A 13482-nucleotide genomic window follows, 5' to 3' on the forward strand; every position below is an offset into this window, starting at 1 on the left:
AACAATAAAACTCACAGTGAATCAGGTATCCCACCAGGACTGTGACAAATAGGTACACAGTGGTGTCTCAGTTTTGAAGAAAAGAAATACATAGGTAGGGAAATTAAGGTCTATGTTTTCCCAGAAGTTATTTGTGCTTGCTCACTCCTTTTTGCCCCTACAAAATGTGTGGTTGGCAGGGCCGAAGACTAAACAAGAGGCAGGCGTATGTGATTTCTGTAGGTCATAGAGGAATTTTGCAAATCAAGACTGTACTAAAGACACATGAACAGCTTTCCTTCTAAATTAGGAAAATGAGAAGAGGGCTTTGGAAAGTGATAGTGGCCTGAGTCGTTAGGATCTTATAGGATCCCCATTGTAAACGGGAAAGGAAGGGCAGACCCTAGTTGTTAAGTTATGGCTGCACAAGAAGCTTAATGAAGCAGCAAATGGGGTTACGTGTACTGATGTTCCCAAAAGCCTAATAAAAAGGGGTTACTCCCAGAGCAGCACAAACTGTATTTCTCCTGCACCTGTGCAGAGATAACAGCCCAGGGGATTTTGCAAAAATACGGTTTATTTCTCCAAATCCAAAAAGCAAACATGTGTTCTTGACTTGTTCCTCAGTCAAATTCCTTGTTCTTAACCTGACACAGCCGGCCCTTGTGGGGTCTGGCACGTGGACTGGAGCTAAAGCAGCTTGCCACCAGTGGCAAAAATCTGTTCGTGGTCCAGCCATCAGAGCATGGCACACAACCAGATTACATTCACAGAGGCTGCACGGAGGAAACGTAACACGCTGATCTCCTCACTCCCCAGGTCCGCAGTTATGCTATGGCTCAGCGGAAGGCTCTCTAGTTCCTCAAGATGTCTGGCCCACTACAACCATTTTGGGGGAATCTTGCATTCCTCTGCTTTAGGGATGTTCTCTCGTCTGCCCCATGCCGAGAAGCAGTTTTGCTCTGGATAGTAAGTTGTTGTTTGTGAGCAGTAATTGCTTTTGCTTGCCTGGGGAATCCAGAGAGGCTGTTAGTAAGGAACTTGTGAGAAAAGCACCCTGGGGACCTCTCCTGACACATCTGAGGTAAATGGTTTGTTAAATGGCAGTGATTGGTTTCAAATGGTGCAGCTGCAGGAGGGCTCCTCCTCCAAGAGTCACCTGCAGCTTTGCCAAGGGCTTGCATCTCCAGTGAGGTGTGGGTCAGACCAGTCCTTTGTGTAATAATCTGCATGGGCCTGCCCCGGGCAATTTAGAAGTGGTGGCGAGAATTCTTGGTTGCTCTCTAAACCTTGTGCCACCTCTGCAAACCCTATTCCATCCAACTAGGAACTCGCCAGCCGCCAGTCTCCAAGAGGAGGCTTCGCAGTGAGCGCTTTTGCACCTTCACCACGTGCAATCCAGCCTCCTTATCTGAGGGATTAAACGTGCAGGAGGAGGAGGCAATACTTGTCCCAGCAGCGGTAAACTCGGAGCAGATTTTCTGTGGGAAGCCATCTGTCAGCTGGGGAGTGGTGCTGTGTCAATTGATCGGCTCCACCTCCAGCTCAGCTCTGCAAACTACGGATCCCTGACCTTGCAGGGTGGCAGTGGGGGAGTACTAGGATCTCCGGAGGCATTGAGATGCTATAATGGAGCCTCTACTCTTTCAGACTAGGTGAGGGACACCCTGCAGCATCTTGCTGCCTCTTGCAGCAGTTAGCTGTGGAAAGCCTGAGCTTGCAGGTGAAAGAGCTGTAGGAGAAAGACGAGCTTTTTCTTGTAGTCAGGGGACTGTATTTCACCTGGATGACGTGCAGTATAAGGGACGACTTCTGCTTCGAACTCCACCTATCCCAAACTTAAATCTGTCTCCCAGTGGCAATGTTGAACCATGTTTTGGCTATTCCAAGGTGAAAAAGGGAGGTGAAGAGTGTGAAATTTCTGCAGGAGAAAAATAGGAGCTCGTAATGTTTGGTAAAAAACTTTAATGTCTGGAGGGGTAAAATATTCCTTTTTGGTTTTAGACTGCAATAAAGCAATAATGATTCTATGGGGTATATGTGTGTAAAAATGATAAAAATCCCTTAGATTTATCTCCTAATTTAAAAGCTTTCACTGTAACACCACAGTGAGGTCAAATTCCTGCTGTGTCTGATAGCCCTGTGGTTCTCTGTCAGTTCAGCTCCTTCTGTTTTTCCCTGACTTTCCATCAGGTGTGGTCAGAAATAAGGACAGGAAGGAAATTGTGGCTCTCAGGCATTTTTCTTAGTTTGCTTGTTGTTGCCCAAAAGGCACTCACTGAGATTCCTATCCAGCTCTATCAGCAATTCTCCTGATTTATTATGAGAGGGACACTTTCTTCCACAATGTTGTCCGTCCTTCCTTGCTCACCCCTCTCTTTTCCGATTGCTGAGTTTGTTTGGGAATGAAGAACATTTGGCTAGCCCAAGTAGTGGGGTGATCGAGTGCCAAGAGACAACTTGGCAAGCCAAAAGCTGGACTGGCTTGCACCTCCTTAATGCTCTCATTTTGAATAGAAGTTGCCTCTTCTTGCTGCTTCTATAATAAAAATGCAAGCAGTTTCTCAAGAGCAATTATTACATGCACAGCCAAGTGGTCTGTGCTGTTTGATTTAAGGAGGGGTGCTTACATTTATCGGTGGACAGGAATTGTTCAGCTGGGTTGCGATAAAGCTCTCTATTTGGCGCATTGATTTTTGATGTTCTGATACACTCTGGTTAGTGAGGAACTCCGAATTTTCTCCCCCAGCCTTTGAGGCTGAATTGCCATCAACAGTCGGGCTGTGCGGAACGAACTGTGGGTGGGCACTTTAGCTGGAGCATCTGACCCTGTTTAGAACCGCGGGGAGGGCAGTATGTCCCACACTGCCACACCTACTAACTCCTGCATGTGTGTGTGTGCGCACAGCCTTGAAATACTAGTGGGTTTACCATCTCCCATCCCCTATTCGTCACTGAGGAGAGCGCCCAGGATATTTTCAGACAAGACTTCAAGGTGCTGTGTGTCAAATATTCCCGTAATTCAATCGCCAGGTCCTTTGGATCTTGGACTCTTTGCTAGAAACCGTGGAAATTCGCAGCCAATTCAGAGGTTCTTAGGCATAAGTACAGAAAAACTTTTGTTGAATTTAATGTAAAAATAAATACTAGTCATCAGTGTAGCTGTCTTGCCTTTTCATGTTGCGGTACGGCTGAGTCTTTGCACTCTGCCGTTCAGTTTGCTACAAGTGGCTTTCAAAGGCACAGTGCAATGAAGGGAATTGGAGATGTTTGTTCAGGCTTTCTTCAAGCTCTGGCAGATGCAGATCTTTCTGGCAGATCTTTCCTCTGGCTTTCCTGATTTTCTCCATAAGCTTCAAAGATAAAAAGTAGCTTTTTATCGGACAAGTAAGTTCTTTTCCTGAGCACAGTTCTGGGAAAAGGAGGTGAATTCCAGTGACAGAAAGTATGAGCTGTTTTCCACAGACTGGCAGGCCCAGTTGCTGCTCCTATTTTTTTAACTTGTCTCCGATTTGTTTCTGCCTTCTTTTCCTTTTTCTTTTTGTGTACGTTTATTTTTCCAGTGAGCAAAGAGCCGGCCCTAAGAGTACTTTCACAAGTGGGTGGTGAGCTGTGTGGAGGAAGTGAACAGACTTTAATCACCAAACCTCATAGGAGAGGCATGAGGATCTGGGAGCAAGGACTCTTTTGTATAGGATGTGACCCACAGGGAGTTCAGGAAAGTGAAACAATCAGTTTAAGGCTGGATGCAGGATCAGAGCTTTTTTTTTTTTTTTTTTTTTTTTTTTTTTTGCCCTGGAGTTGCTGAGCTATGGCATGTTATGCCAATGGAGAAAATGGTTATAGGTAATCAAAATCATAACACTGAAGAAGGGATGGACAGATGGATCGATGGATGGCTGATTAACTGGCATCCCTGCTGAAAAACAGCTCTACCTGCCAGGCTGTGGGAGAGTGAGCTCTCTGTAGGAGAGTGAGTTGGTAGAGAGCTGTTCTAAATGTGAATATCTTGAGGTAATGTCTTAAGACATTTGCACAATGAGTTTCCCCAAGTCTAAAACTCCTGCCTACCTCCTTTTATATCTCTGGTTCAGCTCTTTGGGCTTATTGAAAGAAGGTGGGGCTGCTATCTCATTCCTAAAAGTGGTGATTGGATTTGGAGAACTTTCTTATTGTAATGGGAATCTCTGCAGAGAGATATAATTTAATTCTGCCTTTTTTTTTTTTTTTTTTGGTTTGCTTGTGATCAAATCCTACTCTACAGAAGTCAGTGGGAGTTTGCAGTTGATTTTAAAAGACAGAAGATCAATCCATAAGAGAGCATATTGGCAAATGCTTTTTCCATTCCCTTCCATCATGAATTGGGCAAAAGCAGGGATTTGGGTTTTACTGGATCTATCACAAATTGAAAGCCTGGTATCTCATGAAATCCCAGGACGAAAAAGGCTTAGACTATGCCATGGGAGAGCTGAGATCTGTACAAAACTCCCTTGGAGTCTTGGAAGCTATAAAATGATACAAGTTCTGATTCTTGCAAAGATGAACTTGATATGGTAGAAGGATGTGAAAGCAATACCCAGAGAAATATTGAGCTGACAATTCTCTAAAACATGGTATAAACAAAACCCACGATAGTTTAAATTTTTTTTTTCCATTTTAGTATGTTTTATGTTGTTCTGAGACTGAGCCTTCACAGTTGTAGCACTCTGTGCTACTGCTTGCTTTAAGAGGAGCTTGCAGTGGAGGTTCTCAGGGCTATTTGTGTCCAGTAGTTTTGACTACTCTAATTGTATTTCAGACTGGATGCTCAAACTAGAGTGACTGTCCCAAACTAAATCAATATCAAAGCTGCTGTGTATCCTGTTTATACTACGTATAATGTTCTGATAATCCTGGGATTAAAGCTCTTAATTTCTGCTGCCATGGCATATTTTGTACAAATTATCTTTTTCTGTCCTCACTTGTGTACCACTTGTTCCCTGTCTGTTAGAATCATGCCTAGCATTTGAAATCTTAAAGTAATTTCAGCAACCTGCCTTTAAAAATAAAGTAAGGACAGCTGTCCATAGAAAGGCTTTTACTTCCTTCTCACTTGCTTCACTTAAATTTTAAATTTTTAAAACTTAAAAATCTTTAAGCTCTGGCTGAGACATGAAGTGTGTGACTGCGTGCCTCCCCCTCCATGCTCAATGGGTTGACTAGGAATGCTGTTTATTTCCTTTGACCTATTCTTATTTTCTTTTTCTCTCTCTTCTTCTCTTTGACTTCCTATTCTAGGATGAGTCATCCATGTTCTTCCAGTTTGGCCCATCAATAGAACAGCAAGCTTCTGTCATGCTCAACATCATGGAAGAATACGACTGGTACATCTTCTCCATTGTCACTACTTACTTCCCTGGTTACCAGGACTTTGTGAACAAGATCCGCAGTACCATTGAGCACAGCTTTGTGGGCTGGGAACTGGAGGAGGTCCTCCTGTTGGACATGTCCCTGGACGATGGGGACTCAAAGATCCAGAACCAGCTCAAGAAGCTCCAAAGCCCTGTTATCCTCCTCTACTGCACAAAGGAAGAGGCCACCTACATTTTTGAGGTGGCCAACTCTGTGGGTCTGACAGGCTATGGTTACACGTGGATCGTGCCCAGCCTGGTGGCAGGGGATACAGACACAGTGCCATCCGAGTTCCCCACCGGGCTCATCTCTGTCTCATATGATGAATGGGACTACGGTCTTCCTGCCAGAGTGAGGGATGGAATAGCCATAATCACCACGGCTGCTTCTGATATGCTGTCTGAACACAGCTTCATCCCTGAGCCCAAGAGCAGCTGTTACAACACCCAGGAGAAAAGGATTTACCAGTCCAACATGCTCAACAGGTAAGGGAAGGGGCTGGGCGAGCCTTACAAAAAAGGGGTCAGAGAGAACCACTGAGACCAGAATAATTCTGCTACGGCACGTGGTGCTTTGGGACAGTGGGTGGGGCTGGCCAGAATGTGGGCAAGGGGAGGCATGCTGATGGTGGGACTCGTGACGCTGTGCATCATGAGTGCTAGTACTGTCACCCCCTTAGAAAGCGTCCGTGCAATGCAGGGGGGAAGCCAGCATGAGCAAAAGGAACAATGAAGGCATAGTGCAAAAATCTGAGTGTGCCCCTCGATGCACAAAATTTTGCTTTTATAACAGTTCTGAACTTCTTGGCGTGTCTTTGCATGAATGGGTCTGTAACTCTCAGGCAGGTTCTTGCTGCAAGCAGTGGGGATGTTTGTATTGAAATCTAGAAGGCATCAGGTTCTGTTCCAGGCACCGGCAGTATGTGAACAGGTGTCCTTTATAGGTGATGGTTGTGTAACCCACCTGGAATAGTTTCATGGCATCTGTTGTCTGAGGACCAACTGTCCTTCTGCTGGCCATTAGCCCTGAATTACAGGAGAGAAGGAAGTGCAGAGAGATGGGAGAACTAGAGCTGCAAAAAGAGTCAACAACTCTGCTCAGCTCCTGCTTTATACTGGAAGCCTTTAAAGCCTTTGGGTGTCTTAAGAATCCGGGTTACCTCAAAGAGGTGGATTTGTGCTGTCACCCTGCTCATTGGCACCTTATTGGCCATTGTCTGCTGTCTGTTTTGGGTCACATTCTCTCTTGTGCACATTGTGCAGAGAGCCTAGGCACCTCCATCAGAACAGTAATTTTTTTTAGATGGAAAAGGACATTTAAAAATAGGGAAAACTTATTTGAATAAACATCATCTTTTGATCCAGATTCAGATTTTCTTAAGAAACAGTGCTAAGACGCTTCTTTAAGGTCATAGAGGAAGGCTGTGGTGGAACAGCCTCTAGAACAGCACTCTTATCACCAGATCTTCCTTTTTGTCCTAGCTGGATTTTTAGTGTGTTGCTAAGCAACCCAGATAATTAGACATAGGATCTGCAATTAGCCTGATGCCCCCTGACCTGCTCAGCTGTCATTCTCCAATGTTTTACATACAGAATCCTTGGGCAGGTTGGTCTCTTTGTGGTAGGACAAGGGGAATCCAAACAGTAGCCATCAGGAGAGGTGGCCACACAGAGCTCAGCATCTTTGTTCATTTGTCGTGATGAATCATGGAACAGTGTAAATGTGATGGATTGCTTTGCGTGCTGTGACCCCTCACTGTCAACTGTCTTAGGCAGAGAGAGGGACTGGTGAACAAGAAAGCAGATTTTGCTTTGCCTGAAAGTTGGGGACTGAAAGAAAAGTCTATTATTTGACCCATTATATTATCCATAATGCTATCTGCTGTTTGTCTCTATGATCTGCTGGCATATTATCAAGTCTTACTGCCTTTACTTCATCCCCATATTGGCTTTTTGCTGTCTGCAAGCCTTGGAACCACCACAGGCGCCCAAAGCTTTTATCAGTTTCCTTCCCAGCTAGGCTTAGGGGTAAGGGGTGTTTTCTGCTGCTCTTTTGAGTCATCCCTGGAATGATTAATCAGGGAAAATATATTTAATATATACAAAGTTATCAGAAATACCATCAAGGCAGGCTGTTGTTCGACCCTTCCAAATGAATAGGGATTTTGGAGGGAGCTGCATTGTCCCTTTTCAGCAGTTATCTAGAAAACAAAATGTTGTCCCCTGCTATGTGATGCGGTGTTCTGCAGAGACCTTCTGCTAATTAGTTCTGTTGGCACTGTATTAGCCTGTGCATAACATCATACCCATATAGCTATGCTGCTTTGAGGACCCAGCATAACCTGTCCGCATATAGCACTTCTTTGCATTGTATAGGAGTTGCCAACTCAAAGACTCTTGAGTCTCTGGGTATGACAGTAGTGTTGTGCCGTGTAGATGTGCCCTGAACCCTGGGCACCCCACATGAAAGCGGTTCTCGTCACTTTTGAAAATATTAGCTTTCTTCTCACCTTCGTGGCCCAAATCATGCTGTTCCTTCTCCCTTGCCTGCTTTGGGTACAGCATTCGTGGGAATGACTGCAGATACATGTAGATACACCCGGCTTAGTTTGGATTCCAACATCAGTCTCACTGAGAAGCAGAGTCAATTAGTCCATGCCAAGCTCCGTTCTGCCACTACCTAGATTGCTGCAGGCACCTGAGCTAGCTCAGAAATAATTACGCTGTGTTGCAGTTTGTGTCTGTGACCACAGTGCAGATATTCGCTTGCGCTGGCCTGTGCTCTGCCAGTCTGGGGGTTCCGCCCCCTGCAAATGTTTCCAGCTTCTCTGTACTTCTGAGCGAGATGGTTAAAAAGTTTGATTTCAGTGATTTTGGCACGTAGTTTTCTGCTTAAGTGAAATTACCTTCCGGCACCTTTAGATGTAAAAAAGCTAGTGGTATCCAAAATAAGGCATTGCTTTTACAAATCCAAAGGTTCAATGGAAGTGTGATAGCTTCAAGCTCAGCCTTACAGCCTGGAGTCTGGGCAGGAGGAAAGGCAGAGGAGACGGAAAAGACGTGGAAAGAAGTAGACATGAAGATATGAGTTCACCTCACTGAACCAAAACCCACAGAGATTAATGGCTGTAATCTGTGTTCATACCTTCAAGTCCTGTTGAACTCAATGGAATTTACTATGTGCTAAGCTTCAAACCTCTCCTGATATACTTTGTCTGTCTCAGGTCTTTAAATCGCTCCTGAAATGCTTTGTCTATCTGGGATATTACAGATTCTGCAGACCTGGCTGCTTCATACCTTCCCTAACCCCTTCCACCTACTAAGATCCCGCAGCCCTTGTGCATTGCGTACACCACGCAGCACCAGTACCTGCATGTCTGGGACACGGTCTAGCTCACTTTGCACTGGACTGAAGGTTCTGGAAAACTAATTTTAGTCTTGCCCTGGACCCGGCAATACTATATTCAGCCATCTGCAACTTACAGTTCCCCCTCCACATGCCTACACAGAATAGAGAAATATATGTACGTGGGCTTGATGTCTGGGGAGACTGCAAAGTGTATATGACCTCAGATAATACATCACCATGTAGCTGGTGTTTCAGAAACCCTTGAAGCTAATCCAAAGTGGTCCAATTTTCTTCAAGTCCATAGCTGGGAGGCAGCGCGATAAAGGAATTTTCCCGGTTTATTCTTCGGAGAGTGACACATCCAACTAAAAAAAATGTGTAATTTAGTTCAGCTGGGGCACATTATACACTAAGACTGTGAATTAGTCATTTCTCAAGATCTGCCTTTGAACTCTGACCGTTTCTTACTTTTTTTTTCCCTTTCTGAAAGTGCAGTAATTCTGAGTGCAGCTAAAATCAAATGGTCTTGCTCAACGTGGTCTCAGTTGGTGGTCGATCTCGGTGTATAATGGAGTAAGGAGGAAATGAATTGAATATTGCTCAGATTTAGAAAGAAAGCTCCGTTTCTCCATGTCTCTCCCCCCTCTTAGATTGACACTTGTTCATTTTTGCAAGAGCTTGTGCAAACAAAGTTTTGTTTAAAGTATGGCTGCAAGTACAAAAAGAAGCAAGACCGACTTTTGTCTAAATGCCATTTCTTGCCAATGTAGGTGTTTGGTCTGCATCTTGTCACATTAATAATGGTCTCATAGCAACTGTTTCTTGTCTGTCGTGAAACCGTTTCTCCTTTGTGTTAGGCTGGAACTGTAGAAGTATGATCACGACCACTGAACATTGCGGATTTTGTCCTAGAAATGAGCCCACTGGTGAGATAACTCCACTAACTAGTAGCAAAATGATACGTGGAGAAATATTTGTTCTACAAGAATTGTTAGTTTTCTTTTTGAATGATTCTTGAGTAATTTTTCCTCTAGTGAGGGATTTATCTCATTTTATGCTGATAATAGGCTTAGGTGATCATTTGGAGTCCAAATATCCAAATGCTGTTTTCCAGTTCAATTACGCTCTTTAATTCTTTGCCCAGTTTGTAATAAATACCTGTTCATTTATTCCTTCATTGTCCCAGAAAGAAACCTGGTTTGAATATTCCAGCCTACCAAGTTTCTAGTAATCTCAGTGGCCAGACTTATCCTGGGCATCCAGCAAACCACTGTGGTCTCTGCCCACTTATACTGGATGAGAAGATTACAAAGGTTGGGAAGGAGTTTCTAACAGGATTTTTCTCTGGAGAGATGCTCAGACATGGAAGCTCTTCCCTCTTGGCCCTTCCAAGGAGAGTTGCAAACCTTCTAGGCATTCTGCAAAGCTCATCTATTCTCCCTTCACCATGGCTGCTGAGGAGTGAGTGGGCAGAAGTGGATGTGTTTATAGGCAGCCTTCTGCTTATTTCGTTATTTTAATTGATGGGACAGATTTCCTTGAGCTCGGGATTGGTGCTTCTCATTACATTTTAGAAATGGGAAGAAATAACTAAATGACAGGAGCATTCTTGGGAGTGGAATTCAGGGATGAGTCATGAGAAAAGAATATGATTTCTGGCACATCTTTGAGGAATAGAAGTTCAGTCGTTTCGTATGGATATTCGCAGTCGTTGGTCTACATAAGCTGTGTTTTTATTATAGCCTTCAATGAGACCTGGGTTCTTCCTACTGGTTGTCATGGCTGCTTGTGAATGCTGGGCCATAACTACTAGTTTGTTGTTGTAGGGTTACTAATGAGTTCTCCACTGATTGGCTTTAATAGTCTCTCATTTAACACCAGGCTGCACACACCAGATTTCATTTTAATAAAAAGTGCAGTGAAGCATTCGCTTTGGAATGAAAATACAAATGTGGAATTATACTGCCTTTGCAAAGAAATACATTAAGAGGGGAACAAAGGTAGGTTCAATTCTGTGCCTCAGATTCCTCAAATATAGAAACAGCTGGCAAGCTAGCTCGGCGCATTGTTTGGACATGATACTTCCACTTTGGGCGAAATACTAACTTTCATCTGGAGCTTTCCATGCCAACCAGTTAAGAAATGCGAAAGAGCCCTTGATGAATGGTTGGAAACTATTTTCCCTGGAACACCCAGGGCAAGCTCTGTTCTCACATGGCCACATTCCCCTAGTGGAAACTAGGAATTGCTGGGGCTTAAACAGAGGAACAGTGAGTCAGTGAGCAGAGAAAGTACTTGAAATAGGACCACACAAATATATTGCTTCCCTGGAGACTCAAGACCTTAGGGGCTATATATATCCCTGGAAAGGTGCAGTTCCCCTTCAGGGTGTTGTGCCACCCTGATACCCAGGAGCAGCACCATGCCCATAGCATCCTGGACCTCCTTTCCCTAGGTCAGTGCCAAGAACAGCCCAGGTAGTACCTTTCCTTGTTTCCCGGGCCTCTCCCAACTCACCCTCCTGCCCTGTCCTCTCCAGTCACAGCAACTATCACCTGCCGTGTTGGACACAGGGATCATCATATGTCATTTGCAGGTGCTGACATGGAACCACTCTGTGTTGTCTCCTAGCCAAATGAGCCGCACGCCTTCACGCAGTGCAGCAAGGGAGTTGAGAGCAGGAACGGAGAAAGGACCATTTGTGTCGCCCTTTCTCCATTCATAGGACCGTTGAGTTAACCTCATGCTAAGGCAGGAGCACTGGCCAGCACTGAGGTCTCACTGGCTTTGGTGGGGTGGCATCTACCTGCTTGGCAGCTGGCTGGGCAGCCCTTCTCCAGTGGTGGAAGGCACAGTTCTGGGACTTGCTTCTTAACTGCCAGCAGGAGGGGAGAGAAGGTATAAATGGCACGTTCCCGCGGATGCAGGAATTGCCCTTTTCGGAAACTTGGAGGGTGAGGGAGCATGTGTAACTTTTGACCTTTCAGAGCCTTTAAGCCGGTGTCTTGTTAGCAGCTTGTTATGTTCCCGCCAGTTGGTGTGTCCGGCTGCCGTCAGGCTGGTGCTAGCTGGCAGCACGTGGCGTGAGCGCTGCTGATGGATTAGAGATCCCTGCTGCTGAAATCTGCTTGTTCCTGTCACCGCTCCAGCAGCAGCTGGAGGCCGGGGCTGGCCCGTGCCTCCCGCCTCCGTCAGGGTCTCTCTGCCTCCCTGCGTCCCCTGTTACACATCACCTCGCTCTCTGTTGCTTGCACACCGCCATCGCTTTCTTTTTTTTTTTTTTTCCCTCCCTGCCTTGCGTCTCCTGTTGCATTTCGTTTGTCCTGTGTGTGTTGCTCCTTGTTGTTCGTGGTTGTTCCGCGCTGGTGAAAGGCTCCGGCTTTGTAACCCTGGGGCTACCGGTTAGTCACACCGCCCGCCCAGGAGGTGAGCAGTGGGGTGGCGGGGAGCATTTATGCATGTGCCACCACATCTCGGGGGCAGCGTTGGCTTCCTCTCACTCCTTTTTTCTCTGTCCCCTGAAGGAGGATGCTGAGGGGGATGCTCTTGACCCAAACCTCCCCTGTATGGGTGAGCTGCTAAGGGTGCCCAATGCAGACGGGCATGGTCTGTGCCTGGCTGTCCCCCTTGCTTTGCCCAGCCCTTAAGCAGCGCTGCTTGGGCAGCGGGAGGGATGGCTGCCTCGCAGGGGAAGGTCTAACATCAAACCAACTCAGCACGCTCGTAGAACACTTCAGACCCCAGGCTTCTCAAAGGGAGTATATGATGGGGGGACAGCAAAAATGTTCCTCAGCAGGTGCCACAGGATGCCATGGTACTGCAGAGCAGGGCTTTGTCTGAGGGGGAGAGGAGGCACTTGTTCTGTGTGGACAGCTGGATTTTTCATCCTCTTTGCAATTAAAATAGGATGGGAGGGTTCAAGTGAAGTGATGGGTTTTTGGCAAGAGTTACCTTTTGATTAGAGGACAGACCCTTTCATAAAGGCCTCCAAAATCCACCAGCTGGGAATGAATTTTGGTATGCGCCATCAGTTTCCAGATGGGAAAATGTCCATGTTCTGCTTCCAGCCCTCTGAGACATCTCCTGCTCCGCAGCCAAGTCCAATTAGTGCTAATACCGTGGCAACTTCACTTGCTGGTGACAATATGCTTTAACTTGTGCATTCAGGCTCTCTCCGCTTTTCATGAAAAGCGAATCAAAATCCTTCCTCTGTGGCGGAGCTGAAGGAAGCAGTGCGAAACCGCAAACCCAGCTCTGGCTACGGTTTAGTGTCAGCTACAGCAGTATCTCACCCCAATCACAAAGTGCAGTTGGGGTCCTGTGGGTTTTAAAGTGCCCCAGGGAATTTGAAAACCTGCTTGAGCAGATCAGCGGAGAGAAGGTGAGAAATAGCCTCTTTCCTTCAGAGACTGGCTTGCTGAGGCTGTGGATATTTTCTGACTTGCACACCTGCAAATCGATGGTTAGCCATATGCGGTTTCATCACTAGAGCCTGTAAGGAACACGTGCATTTTTTTTTTCTTTCGATAGAAGCGTGGTGGTTTTTTTTTTTTTTTTTCTCCCCTCAGACTTAATGTTCTTACTATCTTTCAAGTTTTTAAAAATAGGAACTGCCGCGTTGCTATGGCTCCCTGTGCAACTGTGGAGCAGCTTTCTCTTCTCTTCTCTTTGATGCAATTTGGGTTCACGATGCGGTTTGACAAGACACCAGCCCAGCTCGCCGCCTAGTGGTTCCCTCCTGGGGGGGCGCGGGGGCCGTGACAG

The 13482-nt window shown here is 45.8% G+C and overlaps 1 protein-coding gene across 3 annotated transcripts in view; it reads left to right on the forward strand.

Moving 5' to 3' along the window:
* Positions 1–13482, forward strand: part of GRIN2B (glutamate ionotropic receptor NMDA type subunit 2B) — a 210756-nt gene that overhangs the window by 81920 nt on the left and 115354 nt on the right. For all 3 annotated transcript variants that reach the window (XM_063322603.1, XM_063322602.1, XM_063322604.1), the window contains one exon: positions 5257–5855. In XM_063322603.1, coding sequence (XP_063178673.1) covers positions 5257–5855 — 599 coding nt within the window. The remainder of the gene's footprint in view (positions 1–5256; positions 5856–13482) is intronic.

The sequence above is a fragment of the Chroicocephalus ridibundus genome, chromosome 1 (assembly GCF_963924245.1).
Source record: "Chroicocephalus ridibundus chromosome 1, bChrRid1.1, whole genome shotgun sequence".
Taxonomy (NCBI): Eukaryota; Metazoa; Chordata; class Aves; order Charadriiformes; family Laridae; genus Chroicocephalus; species Chroicocephalus ridibundus.